Source organism: Salvelinus fontinalis, chromosome 4 (genome assembly GCF_029448725.1).
Source record: "Salvelinus fontinalis isolate EN_2023a chromosome 4, ASM2944872v1, whole genome shotgun sequence".
NCBI classification, from domain to species: Eukaryota; Metazoa; Chordata; class Actinopteri; order Salmoniformes; family Salmonidae; genus Salvelinus; species Salvelinus fontinalis.
The window spans coordinates 8640662-8656481 of record NC_074668.1 but is presented as its reverse complement, the minus strand read 5'-3'; the positions used below and the strand labels follow the sequence as shown (position 1 = coordinate 8656481).

General features: G+C 42.6%; 1 protein-coding gene across 1 annotated transcript in view; it reads left to right on the top strand.

Annotated features, from left to right (window-relative positions):
• Window positions 1-15820, top strand: part of aacs (acetoacetyl-CoA synthetase) — a 59091-nt gene that overhangs the window by 26170 nt on the left and 17101 nt on the right. Inside the window, exons 9-11 of the mRNA XM_055918681.1 lie at window positions 2091-2171; window positions 2796-2920; window positions 14718-14782. Coding sequence (XP_055774656.1) covers window positions 2091-2171; window positions 2796-2920; window positions 14718-14782 — 271 coding nt within the window. The remainder of the gene's footprint in view (window positions 1-2090; window positions 2172-2795; window positions 2921-14717; window positions 14783-15820) is intronic.

Here is a 15820-nt window from a genome sequence, read left to right as displayed (position 1 = left end):
AGGATTGAGGTCAGGGCTTTGTTATGGACACTCCAGTACCTTGACTTTGTTGTCCTCAAGCCATTTTGCCACAACTTTGGAAGTATGCTTGGGGTCATTGTCCATTTGGAAGACCCATTGGCGACCAAGCTTTAACGTCCTGACTGATGTCTTGAGATGTTGCTTCAATATATCCACATAATCTATTTTGTGAAGTGCACCAGTCCCTCCTGCAGCAAAGCACCCCCACAACATGCTGCCACCCCCGTCCTTCACGGTTGGGATGGTGTTCTTCAGTTTGCAAGCCTCTCCCTTTTTCCTCCAAACATAATGATGGTCATTATGGCCAAACAGTTTATATTTTTGTTTCATCAAACCAGAGGACATTTCTCCAATAAGTACAATCTTTGTCCCCATGTGCAGTTGCAAAACAAAGTCTGGCTTTTTTATGGCGGTTTTGGAGCAGTGGCTTCTTCCTTGCTGAGCGGCCTTTCGGGTTATGTCAATATAGGACTCGTTTTACTGTGGATATAGATACCTTTGTACCTGTTTCCTCCAGCATCGTTTCAAGGTACTTTGCTGTTATTCTGGGATTGATTTGCACTTTTCGCACCATAGTACGTTCATCTCTAGGAGACAGAACGTGTCTCGTTCCTGAGCTGTATGACGGCTGCATTGTCCCGTGGTGTTTATACTTGCGTACTATTGATTGTACAGATGAACGTGGTACCTTCAGGCATTTGGAAATTGCTCCCAAGGATGAACCAGACTTGTGGAGGACTATAAAATAAAAAAATGTGGTCTTGGCTGATTTCTTTTGATTTTCCCATGATGTCAAGCAAAGAGGCACTGAGTTTGAAGGTAGGCCTTGAAATACATCCACAGGTACACCTCCAATTGACTGAAATTATGTCAATTAGCCTATCAGAAGCTTCTAAAGCCATGACATAATTTTCTGGAATTTTCCAAGTTGTTTAAAGGCACAGTCAACTTAGTGTATGTAAACTTCTGACCCACTGGATTTGTGATACAGTGAAATAATCGTTCTGTAAACAATTGTTGGAAACATTACTTGTGTCATGCACAAAGTAGATGTCCTAACCAACTTGCCAAAACTATAGTTTGTTAACAAGAAATGTATGGAGTGGTTGAAAAACGAGTTTTAATGACTCTAACCTACGTGTATGTAAACTTCCGACTTCAACTGTAGGTGTCATCATCTAAAATTGTGTTCGTATTTGGTTGATGATGGACGGACCTTTTCCGGTCAAGCCACACTAGTCAGATGAAGCTAGCCAGCTGCTTATAACATTAGCTTGGGGCAACAGGGTTAGGTAGCTGGCAAGCTTGTTTAGTTTGTTATTTAGCTTAGGGCTGTCCCTAACAAAAAATCTATGTATTAGTCAACCGACAGTCGTCTGACCAATTGATTGGTTGAAAGAACAATTTTCAAATGTGTATTTTTCCATACAGTGCATTCCTAAAATATTCAGACTCCTTTTTCCACATTTTGTTACATTACAGCCTTATTCTAAAATGGATTAAAAAAAAATATCCTCATTAATATACACACATTACCCCATAATGACATCACAATACCCCATAATGACATCACAAATTTAAATGTTTAAATCATGAAATTGAGCTCAGTTGCATCCTGTTTACATTAATCAGATCTTCAGATGTTTCTACAGCTTGATTTTCAATCCACCTGTGTTAAATGTAATTTATTGGACATGATTTGGAAAGGCACACAACCATGAGGTCAAAGGAATTGTCCGTAGAGCTCCGAGACAGTATTGTGCTGAGGCACATCCCTACAGTGAAGCATTGTGGTGGCAGCATCATGCTGTGGGCATGTTTTTCAGCGGAAGGGACTGGGTGACTAGTCAGGATCCAGGGAAAGATAAACGGAGCAAAGTACAGAGAGATCCTTGATGAACACCTGCTCCAGAGCAATCAGGACCTCACTGTTTGATTTAAATAATTAAGACAAACAAATGACTCGAGGGAGCCAGAGATCACGATAACCAGAAGGGGGGGGGGGGGAATATATCTGTATCTGTCGCTCTCTCTATCTGTATCATGTTAACTCTCTCTCTCATCTGTAGGGGACGCTTATCCAGCATCTAAAAGAGCACGTTCTCCATGGCAACGTGACCAGCAGTGACGTCGTCATCTACTACACCACGGTGAGTCATCTTGTCAGATCAAAACGTCTTCCTGTCGTCGCTAAAACCACAAGTTGACAAAACATCCCCTTACAACCTGATCAAGTTGTCAACACAACACGTCCCAATGAACCCCCCCCCCTTCCCCCCCACCGAGAGAAAAAAGAGGTAATAGCCGGTCCGAGTACAGGTTGACAAGTAACTAACCAATCAGACAGTGTTTTTTTTTTATTATTCATTTCTTCAAAGACCACAAACACACAGGATGCAGAAGTTAGAGAATCCTATTCATCAAGTCAAGTGGTTGAAAGCCTTTGGGGAAAGGTCAAGACTGATGAAAAGTGCAACCTCACCGCAATGTAATTGACAGCCACGTACTGACAGAGGTACCAGAGAAATCACAGTGGAATTCATTCCCTACACATAGAAGGGTAGCAACACAGTACTTATCGTTTTTGATTTAAAAAAATTACAGAACAGACGCAATCACGTATGTCACACACACACACACACACACACACACACACACACACACACACTCCACAAATATGCTCTCTTTGCATTCCTACCATGGGCCTATGAGGGTGGGATGCACAGGGAAGCCTGGGTGTTTCCTGACGGTCTTTCCCCTCTTGTTTCCATCAGACGGGCTGGATGATGTGGAACTGGCTGGTGACGTCGCTGGCCATAGGGGCCTCTGTGGTTCTGTACGACGGCTCACCTCTCATGCCCACACCCAACGTCCTCTGGGACCTTGTTGACCAATTGGGGTAAGTCTAATCTCTCCCAACTTCCCTAACTAAATACGACTGTTGGGAAAGTAGGGGATACGAGCGAACAATTCTTCCGATGCGCTGTTGTTTTCACGGGGAGGTCTGCATCTGGCATTGGTGGCATCTATCACATTATGGAACGGGTTCATCTGGCCCATAGGGCAGAGACGATGAAACATCCACATAGCAGGGCCTTGCCATTCGCATTACGTCAAACAGCTCAACACTTCCCCCTGAACCAAATCCAGGAGCTGTTCTGAGATTGGGGGAGGAAGGATGACAGTTTTAAGGATGGCATTACCTGTTTCCCAACACAGTCCTCAGGGCCTGTCCATTCAACAAGATTAAAATGATGTACAAATATTTGTTCTGTTAGGTCTATTCTGCCACAAGCTCACCTGATTCATCATTTAGTTGATTAGATAAATTGGGTGTGGTCGTGCTGAAAAGACCCATAGGGGGAAGGGCTCGGGGGGCCCGAGGATGACGTTGGTAAGCACTAACTAACCGTATGTAGCAGTCCACTCAGGTCCCCACAGTGTCTGCACCAGTGCCCCCCAGGTTTTAGCTTCCCCTTCCCCAATCCTAACTTTAACCATTAGTAGGGAAATGATCAACTGACCATGATCTGCAATCTAGGGCAAACTTCACCCTGGAGCGAAGAGGGAAGGTGGGCTGTTAGCTGGCAGTTACCGTGGAGACTGACAAGCCTGTAAACCAAATGGGAGGTGTGGTGGGTGACATTTATTTAAACGATGTGTGAGTGGGATGAAAACAACTTGGATTCCACAAGGCTGCAGGCAAGATTATTTTGGGTTTTATCGATTCATCCTCGTCTAGGTATATGTAATAGTAGTTGCCTGTTGAGACACTCCCCTCAGAACACACACAGAGGGGGGTGTGTGTGTGTGTGTGTGTACACACCTAATCCTGTGTCTTGGCTGGGATGAAACGGTGCCTTCTTGTTTTCTCATTGTGTTCCCACCGCTGTTCCCCCTCAAAGGGGGGGGGGAGGAGGGGGAAACGATTGTTATAAAAAGATAGTTATAGCAGCCACTGGTGTACTGCAGGATTTTCAGGCCTACGCACACCAATCCATCTGACGTGCATGCAGCCTGTATCAACCAGATATTCCTATATGTAGAGCTCATCAAAAGAAACGCAGCACCTTGTATGAAACATCCGCACACTCGTAGTTTATACATCATTATTATACATATCAAATGAGCCCCTAAACGGCTGTATCTTTAGCGAGGGACCACTAGACTCTGGGGGGATAATCCAGACCTCTTTAGCGAGGGACCACTAGACTCTGGGGGGATAATCCAGACCTCTTTAGCGAGGGACCACTAGACTCTGGGGGGATAATCCAGACCTCTTTAGCGAGGGACCACTAGACTCTGGGGGATAATCCAGACCTCTTTAGCGAGGGACCACTAGACTCTGGGGGATAATCCAGACCTCTTTAGCGAGGGACCACTAGACTCTGGGGGGATAATCCAGACCTCTTTAGCGAGGGACCACTAGACTCTGGGGGGATAATCCAGACCTCTTTAGCGAGGGACCACTAGACTCTGGGGGATAATCCAGACCTCTTTAGCGAGGGACCACTAGACTCTGGGGGATAATCCAGACCTCTTTAGCGAGGGACCACTAGACTCTGGGGGATAATCCAGACCTCTTTAGCGAGGGACCACTAGACTCTGGGGGATAATCCAGACCTCTTTAGCGAGGGACCACTAGACTCTGGGGGATAATCCAGACCTCTTTAGCGAGGGACCACTAGACTCTGGGGGATAATCCAGACATTTTGACTGCAATTAGGTCCTCTACCAACAATCTGTATTGGTGGCTGGCATGTGAGAGCCACGTTTTCCTTGCAAATGAAATCACATGTCATCTTTTTTACTAACATTCTACTAACCTTATCGTCGAGTTACCTTCGAGCAAAGTTGATCTCGAGTCGAATCCCAAATGTTAGCTCTCTCGCTCTGTAACTCCCCCATCCGGCTTTGTGACCTGCTGGTAGAAGGTTGCTTGGGGATTGTCTGAAGGTTGTCAATGGGTTTTCTGATACGTGGTGCTTGTCTGAGGAATTGAGAGAGCAGGAGGAGACCGCCAGGAGGAGCTCACACTACATAAATGGCTGATCATTGATTTCCCATGGAAGAAACATGGACAGAGATTGTTCAGCTGTGTAAATGAACCCAATGAAGCACTCATTCAGGCAGCCCACTGTAAAAATAATCCCCTTTTTTAATATCTCTCCCATTGAATAGTGAAAGTAGATGGTAAAACAGGGTCGATACATGCCATTGTCTTCCTCTTGTATTCTACCTGAAGGAGAAAGAATAGAGGGGAAAGAAGGGTGGGTGCTGGGGAGTGTAGTCGAGGATAAAGGAGAGTTGTTCCTCCTCTTTGTCCCTTTGTTTCTCAGTCAGATGGATTTCCTGGGCAAAATTAGCCTTGTTTCTTATTCAACACGGGACAGTGCCCGCGTGGAGCGCACACACCGACCTACACAGAGGACTTGTTGGTTTACAATACGAGGCGCCGTTGGAATGACTGTTAATGTAATCTTATGGAAACCTGTGCAGCGCTGTAAACAAAAAAAAAAAAAAAGAAATGCGATACCAGACTAGGCTCTAGTTTTGCGGTGGAGTGAATGCCATATGCCCATTAAGTCTGCTGCATACAGTGCTTCCCTCTTTAAAAGTTGCGAGCTTACGCTGCCGGACTTAGAGGTAATTTGTGTTTTAGTACGGTACCCTGCGTCACCACTTCATTGCTCCAGACCACCACAAGGGGGAGTTAGAGCACTGATTATGCTTTTGGGTTCTACTGTGTCTCTAACTGACAATGAATGGACGTAAACCTAAATTATTTTATTTTGTTAGGATTATTTGGCTCTTACTCTAGTAGTGTAGCCCTCTTCCCGACCAGTCATGTTGTACAGCTCCTGAGTGGCCCAACGGTCTAAGACACTGCATAACAGTGTTATGTGTTGCTACAGATGCTGGTTCAATAACGTGCTGGCCTTGACCAGGAGACCCATGAGAGTTTTTTTTGTTCCTCTCCCTCTAAAAACATAAATTAATCATTCTAAATAACAAACTGGCTTTATTTACAAATTAGTAACAATGTCTCACCCCATGTTCAAGAATGACCTTTTTCTCGCTCATTGTATGTTAGTTGAAAACCAAATAATCTCCAAATATATATTTTTTAAACAAAGTGATTTATTATTAATTTAGAATTATATAAAAGCCCGTTGGATATTCTCACAGATATATTATTAACCCTGTTATTAGCAGGACAATATATATTGGTCATATGGGTCATGGCTCCAGAGTGGCGCACAATGGGATTGCCTTGCAGTTCTCCAGCTGTATCCACTGAAAGCGCGCGAGGGCACGGGATGGGCCTCAGAGCCGCGCACAGAAGACGGACCTAGCCCATGGGGAAGGACCACCACCCCGCCACAATGGCAACACTTTAAGGGGCATTGCATTAATAACTAATAATAACATTAATAACATTAATAATGGCGCTGACTAGGGAAACGTTCCCGCCGTTCTGTTCTTAGTGCCAGTGCATGTTCAAACTAAAAATATATAACTAATAATGGCATCTTTATGCTTTAATAAAATAATTATTAAAATACTCTTTCAAAATGCAAATGTTTATTTAGTTATGGATCCATTACGAATTACTATGGGAATAAATATCACTGAATTACAGAAATATCCTCTGTAATTATTGGCGGAGAGTCAAGTCATATTTCTCGATATACTGTAGGCCTACCGTAGGTGACATGAGTCTCTAGTGTTGAGTAATGTGCTGCTAAAAGTGGTGTAGGTCTTATTTATTTAAAGAGCATATTGAAGTCAGAAGCAATATGATTTATTCAACTAGGCAAGTCGGTTAAGAACAAATTCTTATTTACAAGGACAGACTTTCCTCCCTGTCGGGGAATTGAACCCCGGTCTCCCGCAGCACACTGGATTCTTTAGCTAAATAGACCAGTACTGTACTCCCAACCTTCACGTTGTACAGCGCCATCTTTTCCGTTCCATCCTAACGGAAACACAGAGGCCTTTTCGTTTTCCTTGGAAAACATAATATTAATCAAATGAATTAAGCAAGTACCAGTCAAAAGTTTGGACACACCTACTCATTCCAGGGTTTTTCTTTATTTTTACTATTTTCTACATTGTTGAATAATAGTGAAGACATCAAAACTATGACATAACACACACATGGAATCAGTTAAGAACAAATTTCTATTGACAACGGATAGCCTACTCCTTCCCCCCCGTTGGGGAATTGAACCCCGGTCTCCCGCGTGCTCGCAATTTCTACTACAGCCATTATTGAAGGCTATCAAATGCTTTTAAAGATGCCCTCTGGTGGTCAAACTAGCACTCACTAGCATTAATGAACGGTGGTTTACACTTAAATAACGTGCCATAGAATTCTGCTGCACCATTCAAGCTACGCCTCAACTTTTAAAGGAGCAACAACCGTATCATGTCCTAATGAGGTGACAGGTGTATTGTTGACATATAGAGTACATGGTCTCAAAACAAGTGTAAGCTAGTAATGGTGAAATTTAAATACACACAATGTAAAAATCCATTGAGTCCTATTGCTTAAGACAAGTATTGGGCCAATATTAAGAGCGCAATATAGTTTTTTTACTGATGGTTTGTAAACTGTTCAAACATCATGGCTCATAGCTCTCCCAGGGGCGTTGATGTGCAGTGAGTGTGCGAAATGCACTCTACAAATTTTAAATATTATTATTGATGTGTACAGCTGGGTGTTTAGTGAAGCGAACAGCGCCATCTCAAGGTTACAGGTGAAAGGTCAGGCCCAAACACAGCTGGCTTTGTATCGTTATTCTGCCATTAAAAAATGTACTACCTTCTTCTGCCAATAAAATATCAAAATAAATGTTGGATAATGTATGGCTTCTTTTAGCTAATATTACTATATACAGCGCCTTCAGAAAGTATTCAGACCCCTTGACTTTTTCCACATTTTTGTTGTTCCTGTCTGATTTAAAGTTAAATTAAATTTGAGATTTGTTTTCATCTGGTCTACACACAATACCTCATGTCAAAGTGAAATTATGTTTCTAGATTTTTTTTTTAACTACAAATTTAATAAAAATGAAAAGCTGAAATGTGTTGAGTCAATAAGTATTCAACCCCTTTGTTATGGCAAGCCTAAATAAGTTCAGTAAACATTTGCTTAACAATTCACATAATAGTGATTTAACATGATTTTTATAATAACTACCCCATTTCTATACCCCACACATACAATTTTCTGTAAGGTCCGCTCTGACATATATATTCTTAATCCATTCCTTACGTATATGCTGTTGAAACTGTTAGATATGACCTGTTAGATATTACTTGTTAGATATTACTGCACTGTCGGAGTTAGAAGCACAAGCATATTGCTACACATCTGCTGAACACGTGCATGTGACCAACACATTTGATATTTCTTTGTTTTGTAACATATTTTCACTTTGTCATTATGTGGTATTGTCTGTAGATGGTTGAGAGAAAAAAATCTGTTTCATCCATTTTGAATTCTAGGCTGCAACATAATAAATTGTGGAATAAGTCAAGGGGTACCTATACTTTTGATATCATGGATGGTCAGTCCTTGCATCCATAGCTCTGTCTATGAATTTGAGTGGTTAAATTTCTCCAGCCCCATCCCTCAGCTTTTTACCAGAATAGGGGCTGGGAGATCGTTTTTCTTTTCTCTACTGCTGATTGGCGCTTTAAGAGGCATTAGAAGACAAGGATCCATCAAACACATTTGGTGTGTCGTCATAGTGGTCTCTGATTTGTGGTCAGACTCGCTCAGGGGGAACAAACTTGCACCTTTTTCAATGCTGAAAAACAGGAAGGTGTCAATGTATTTTTGGGGGGGAAATATCCTTTCTGAAATTAAAAGTAATCTAATAAGTACAGATCTTTTTGGAAAACTACATTAATCTGATTACAATATTTTTGCTGGTAATGTAACTGATTTCAGTTTGTTTTTTTGTTATCAGATTATATGTAACTGATTACATGTAGTCAGTTACTCCCCAATCCTGTCTATGGAGGAACGATCTAAAACCCCTCACAATGTTTTCCAACTCATAAAATATTTTTGAAAAATGCTGTGCCATTATCCTCGCAAGGAGAGGAATTGAAAACGGGTGGCAAATGTTTACCACAACCTTTTTATGTTGTTGAAAAAAAACAATTACTTGTTAAACCAAAAACATTGAACAATTATATTAGTACAAGTTAAAATAATTTCTAAAGCTTTTTTTCATACAATATATCTCAGTATTATTTTATACAGTCATTTTTGTTCTTCTTTATCAAAAGTGTCAATCATTTCTGGCCCCTCAATGTGTGAGACTGGCTGGACTAATGATACAAATGAAAGAACAGTCACGTGAGACATTGTTGGAAAAGCATTAAAGGTCCAATGCAGCCATTTTTATCTCAATATCAAATAATTTCTTGTGAACGATTTAATTACCTTTACTGTATTTGGTATTTCATTAGGATCTCAATTAGCTGTTACCAACGCAGCAGCTTCTCTTCCTGGGGTTCCACACAAAACATGACAAAATACAGAACATTTAATAGACAACAGCTCAAGGACAGAACTACATACATTTTGGAAAATGACAGAAGGCACACGTAGCCTACATATCAATACATAGACACAAACTATCTAGGTCAAATAGGGGAGAGGCGCTGTGAGGTGTTGCTTTATCTGTTTTTTTAAACCAGGTTTGCTGTTCACTTGAGCAATATGAGATGGAATGGAGTTCCATACAATAAGGGCTCTATATAATACTGTACGCTTTCTTGAATTTGTTCTGGATTTGGGGGCTGTGAAAAGACCCCTGGTGCCATGTCTGGTGGGATAAGTGTGTGTGTGTATATATCAGTGCTGTGTGTAAGTTGACTTTGCAAACAATTTAGGATTTGCAACACAATGTTTCTTATAAAAAGAAGTGATGCAGTCACTCTCCACTCTTAACCAAGAGAGACTGGCATTCATAGTGATTGTTTTCAATTAAAATGGTCAAAAAGGAACAACTTCTTAGCAAAGAGCAATTTCTCAAGCATCCATTTAGCTAGGACTGTCTGGGAGTGGTCTGAGGGGGGAGGGACAACTGAAATTGTGCTGTTATTGACAAAGGTTTGGAACTTCTTATTGGTCTATTGACTAATTTACTGTCTGGTGATGTCACCATGGATAGGCCAAAACTATCCCACCAAAACAGGCTGACAATTCAGGCAGTGTTTTTCAAACAGCTCTTACACTAAAGGTGATATTTTCATAATTTTCACAGTATTGTTTCAACCTCCATATTGTGGAAATATAAATATATGTAAAACACAGGAAAAATTGTGTTTTTTACTGCACTGGGCCTTTTTTAAAGCACAGTTGTTCTGATTTGACGATGTGTGGCTGAAATGAGTAACGAGCTGTCGCTTGTCTCAAGGCCATTCAACCTTTTCAATGCATGCCTCCCTATGGACCCTGGTCTAAAGTAGTGCACCATATAGGGAATAGGGTGCCATTTGGGACACATCTCAGCTGCTCACTTATTTTATCAGGGCTGTGGTGGGTGGGTGGGCAGGGCTGGGGTGGGCAGTGCGACAGGACAGGGGTGTGACCTCGTCACCTCATCCCTACTACGATATTGCTTTGTCATGAACAGGCTCCATCTGACTCCTGCACCCCCCATCATGCGACACTCACAGCCTTGGTTGGGGGCTTCCATTACGGGTTATTGATCGCCACCAAGACAGGACAATCACGGTTACAAATCAATGTCTGCTTATTGCTGCGGGTTGTTATGTGGTCCACCTGGACAGAACAAGGACCATTTAATATTATTTTGTGTCCCGACTGTCACAATAGAAACAGTATACGTCAGGTGGATGTCGTCCCGATTGAAGTCGTCTTTGTCGGTAGATTCAGAGCATTTTGTTACGCATTCAGAAAGTATTCACTTCCCTTGACTTTTTCCACATTTTGTTGTAACAGCCTGAATTTAAAATGGATTACTTTTACATTTTGTCACTGTCCTGCACACTATTCTATCATGTCAGTGGAATTGCCTCTTTTTTTTTAACACATTTTTTAAATGAACAGCTCAAGTCAAAGTATTCAACCACAAGCCTAAATAAGTTTAAGAGTAAAAAATAATAAGTTGCATGGACCTACTCTGTGTGCAGTAATAATGTTTAACATGATTTTTGAATGACTACCTCATCTATGTACCATACACATACAATTATCTGTAAGGTCCCCCAGTCTAGCAGTGAATTTCAAATACAGATTTAACCACAAAGTCCAGGAAGCTTTTCCAATGCCTCGCAAAGAAGGGCACCTGTTGGTAGATTGGTAAAAAAAAACTTACATTGAATATCCATTTAAGCATAGTGAAGTTATTTACACTTTGGGTGTACTGTATTGACACACCATCCAATCACTACAAAAATACAGGCGTCCTTCCTAACTCAGTTGCCCGAGTGGAAGGAAACCGCTCAGGGATTTCACCATGTGGCCAATGGTGACTTTAAAACAGTTACATAGTTTAATGGCTGTGATAGGAGAGAACTGAGGATGGATCAACAATATTCTAGTTACTCACCATACTAACCAATTGACACACTGAAAAGAAGGAAGCAAATATTCCAAAACATGAATCCTGCTGGTGCAAAGCAGATCGAGCCTTGAATCGGTCTACTTTCCACCAGACACTGGAAGACGAATTCACCTTTCAGCAGGACAATAACCTAAAACACAAGGCCAAATCTACACTGGACTTGCTTTATCAAGAAGAGAGTGAAATTATGTATTGAGTTGCCGAGTTACAGGTTTGAAAATCTACTTACTCTATGGTTGTCTAGCATTGTTCAACAACCAATTTGACACAGTTTGAAGAATTTAGAAAAATATAAATGGGCAAATGTTGCACAATCCAGGTGTGGAAGCTCTTAGTCTTACCCAGAAAGACTGTAATCGCTGTCAACTGTGCTTCTGTAAAGTATTGACTCAGGGGTGTAAATATTTATGTAAATTAGATATTTCTGTATTTCACTTCCAATAAATGTATAAAAACATTGAGGTATTGTGTGTAGATGTGTGAGATAAAAAAAAAATATATCCATTTACAATTGTGGTATGAATACAGATAAAAAGGAGCAATTTTGCTGGATGTAGCTCATATTTTTCTGTCAGTCACTTGATCAATGTATTTTTGCATCACTTATGTCTTATTAGCCTTAGTGTGCCTTAGTATTCTATTCAACGCTGGTCTGACCAATCACAAGCCACGCTTCAAGATTGTTTTGATCACACGGACTGGGATATGTTCAGAGTAGCTTCAGAAAATAATATTGACACATATACCGATACGATGAATGAGTTTATCGGGAAGAGCATAGGATATGTTGTACCCACTGTGACTATTAAAACCTACCCCAACCAGAAACCGTGGATAGATGGGACTATTCACGCAAAACTGAAAGTGTGAACCATCGCATTTAACCATGGCTAGAAGACTGGGAATATGGAAGAATACAAACAGTGTAGTTATTCCCTCCGCAAAGCAATCCAGCAGGCTAAAAGTCGGTATAGGAACAAAGTTGAGTCCCAGTTCAACGGCTCAGACACGAGATGTATGTGGCAGGGTCTACAGACAATCACGGATTAGAAAAGGAAAACCAGCCACGTTGCTGACAGTCTTGCTGCCGGACATGTTCAACACCTTCGCTCGCTTTAAGGATAATACAGAGTCACCGACGCGGGCCGCTATCAAGGACTGTGGGCTCTCGTTCTCCGTGGCCGACGTAAGACATTTTAAGCGTGTTAACCCTCGCAAGGCTGCCGGCCCAGATGGTATCCCTTTCCTCATCCTCAGAGCATGCGCAGACCAGCTGGCTGGTGTGTTTACAGATATATTCAATCTCTCACTATCCCAGTCTGTTGTCCCCACATGTTTCAAAATGGCCTCGATTGTCCCTGTACCTAAGAAAGCAAAGGTAACTGAACTGACTACCCGTAGCACTCACCTCTGTCATCCTGAAGTGCTTTGAGAGACTAGTCAAGGATCATATCACCTCCACCTTACTTGACACACTTCAATTTGCTTACCGCCCCAATAGATGCACAGATGATGCAATCGCCACCACACTGCCCTGTCCGATCTGGACAAGAGGAATACCAATGTAAGAATGCTGTTCATTGACTATAGCTCAGCATTCAACACCATAGTTCCCTCCAAGCTCATCATCAATCTCGAGGCCCTGGATCTGAATCCTGCCCTGTGCAACTGGTTCCTGGACTTCCTGACGGGTCGCCCCGAGGTGGTGAAGGTAGGAAAGAACACCTCTTCGCTGACCCTGAACACTGGGTCCCCATAAGGGTGCGTTCTCAGCCCCCTCCTGTACTCCCTTATCACCCATGACTGCGTGGCCACGCACGCCTTCAACTCAATCATCAAGTTTTCAGACGACACAACAGTAGTAGGCTTGATTACCAACAACGATGAGACAGCCTACAGGGAGGAGGTGAGGGCTCTGGGAGTATGGTGCCAGGAAAAGAACCTCTCACTCAACGTCAACAAAACAAAGGAGATGCTCGTGGACTTCAGGAAACCGCAGAGGGAGCACCCCCCTATCCACATCGATGGGAACGCAGTGGAGAATGTGGAAAGCTTCAAGTTCCTTGGTGTACACATCACTGACAAACTGAAATGGTCCATCCACACAGATAGTGTGGTGAAGAAATTTGGCTTGGCACCTAAAACCCTCACAAACTTTTACAGATGCACAATTGAGAGCATCCTGTCAGGCTGTATCACCGCCTGGTACAGCAACTGCACCGCCCACAACCGCAAAGCTCTCCAGAGGGTGGTGCGGTCTCCCCAACGCATTACCGGGGGAAAACTTCCCACCCTCCTGGACACCTATAGCACTCAATGCCATAGAAAGGCCAAAAAGATCATCAAGGACATTAACCACCGGAGACACTGCCTGTTCACCCCGCTATCATCCAGAAGGTGAGGTCAGTACAGGTGCATCAAAGCTGGCACCAAGAGACTGAAAAACAGCTTCTATCTCAAGGCCATAGTGATGCTAAAGAAGACTGTTAAACAGCCATCTCCAGCACATCAAAGGCGGCTGCCTATAGACATCGATTAGGAATCACTGGCCACTTAGAAATTAATCACTAGCCACTTTAATAATGTCTCCGTATCTTGCATTACTCATCTCATATGTATAAACTGTACTCTATACTATTCTACGGTATCTTAGTCACTTTAATTGTGTGTAAATATTGCATCCCCCATCTCATATGTATATAGTGTATTATATACTATGCCACTATCTTAGTCCAATGCCGCTCTGACATATATGTATACATATTCTTAATCCATTCCTTACACCCAACATACACGTACACCTATGTATGTTGTGAAACTGTTAGATATTACTACACTGTCGGAGCTAGAAACATAAGCATTCCGCAACACCCGCAATAACATCTGCTGAACACGTGTATGTGACCAATACATTTGATTTGATTTTGAGTGTCTTAGCATTTGTCTTATTATCCTTTATGTTCTTATTATCCACTCCTTTGTGTCTTATGCCCTTCTTCGTCTTATTATCCTTTGTCTTGTTACCACGTCTTATCCTTTGTGCCTTATTTCACACACCTTTTTTGTTTTTCTCTTCTTTAGCATCACTATTTTTGGGACCGGAGCAAAATGGCTGGCTGTTCTGGAGGAGAGAGATCTAAAGCCTGGTGAGTAGACAGACGGAGACCCGCAAGACTAGTGTACAGGTATATAGCAATGGTTTTGTGCGACTCCGTTGGTAAAGCACGGCGCTGACAACTGCAGGGTCACGAGTTCCAAACTGCTGCTAAATGACATCCAGTATAGCAGCGCGTCTGAACCCATACCGTCTACAGGTAACCGCCAGAACAAAAGGAAATGCCCATATAAAGAGTCTTTAATAGGGCGTTGGGTCACCACAAGCCAGAACATTGGACTGAGATCTGGAGACTGAGAATTATGGCGTATGGCTGACATCTTCATGCTCATCAAACCATTCAGTGACCACTCGTGCCCTGTGGATGGGGGCATCGTCATCCTATGGGGGCATGGCCATGGTAGACAAACTAATGGCCTGCCCAGCATTTTTAGACTTGAACCTAAGCATGATGGGATGTTAACTGCTTAATTAACTCAGGAACCACACCTGTGTGGATGCACCTGCTTTCAAATATACTGTACTTTGTATCCCTCGTTTACTTACAGGCTTCCATTATTTTTGACGGTTACCTGTAGCCCTTAGAGGCCTCAGCCTGAGTGTGGCCCAGTGGGATGCTTGTTAAAAGCACGGTCGGCGCTCCTTGTCACCTCCCCAAGCTTTCAATCATTTAAAACTCCTCTCTGCTCTTCAGATGCTGGGTGAGTGCGTTGAAGAGGAATGATGATGAACTAAATTAGTGGAGAGGGCCATCTCTCCTCCTCGCTCGTTTAAACATGCAGATGAGCTTTAATAGCGTAGATGTATTCTGCAGTCGGCTCTAGGGGCTCCACAAGTCCCAACCCACTGTTATAATCACAACCCCATCTTTATTCATTCTGTGTGTGTGTGTGTGTGTGTGTGTGTGTGTGTGTGTGTGTGTGTCTATAGGCCTAGTGGCTATCTCAGTGGGGAGTTGGTGTGTTGGCATATGCTCCTGGTGAGTCGCTGATATTTTAGGGGATGGGGGATGCTTCCTGGCCCCTCCGGAGGTCCTGTGCCTGGGTTGACATTTTTGACTGACACCTGG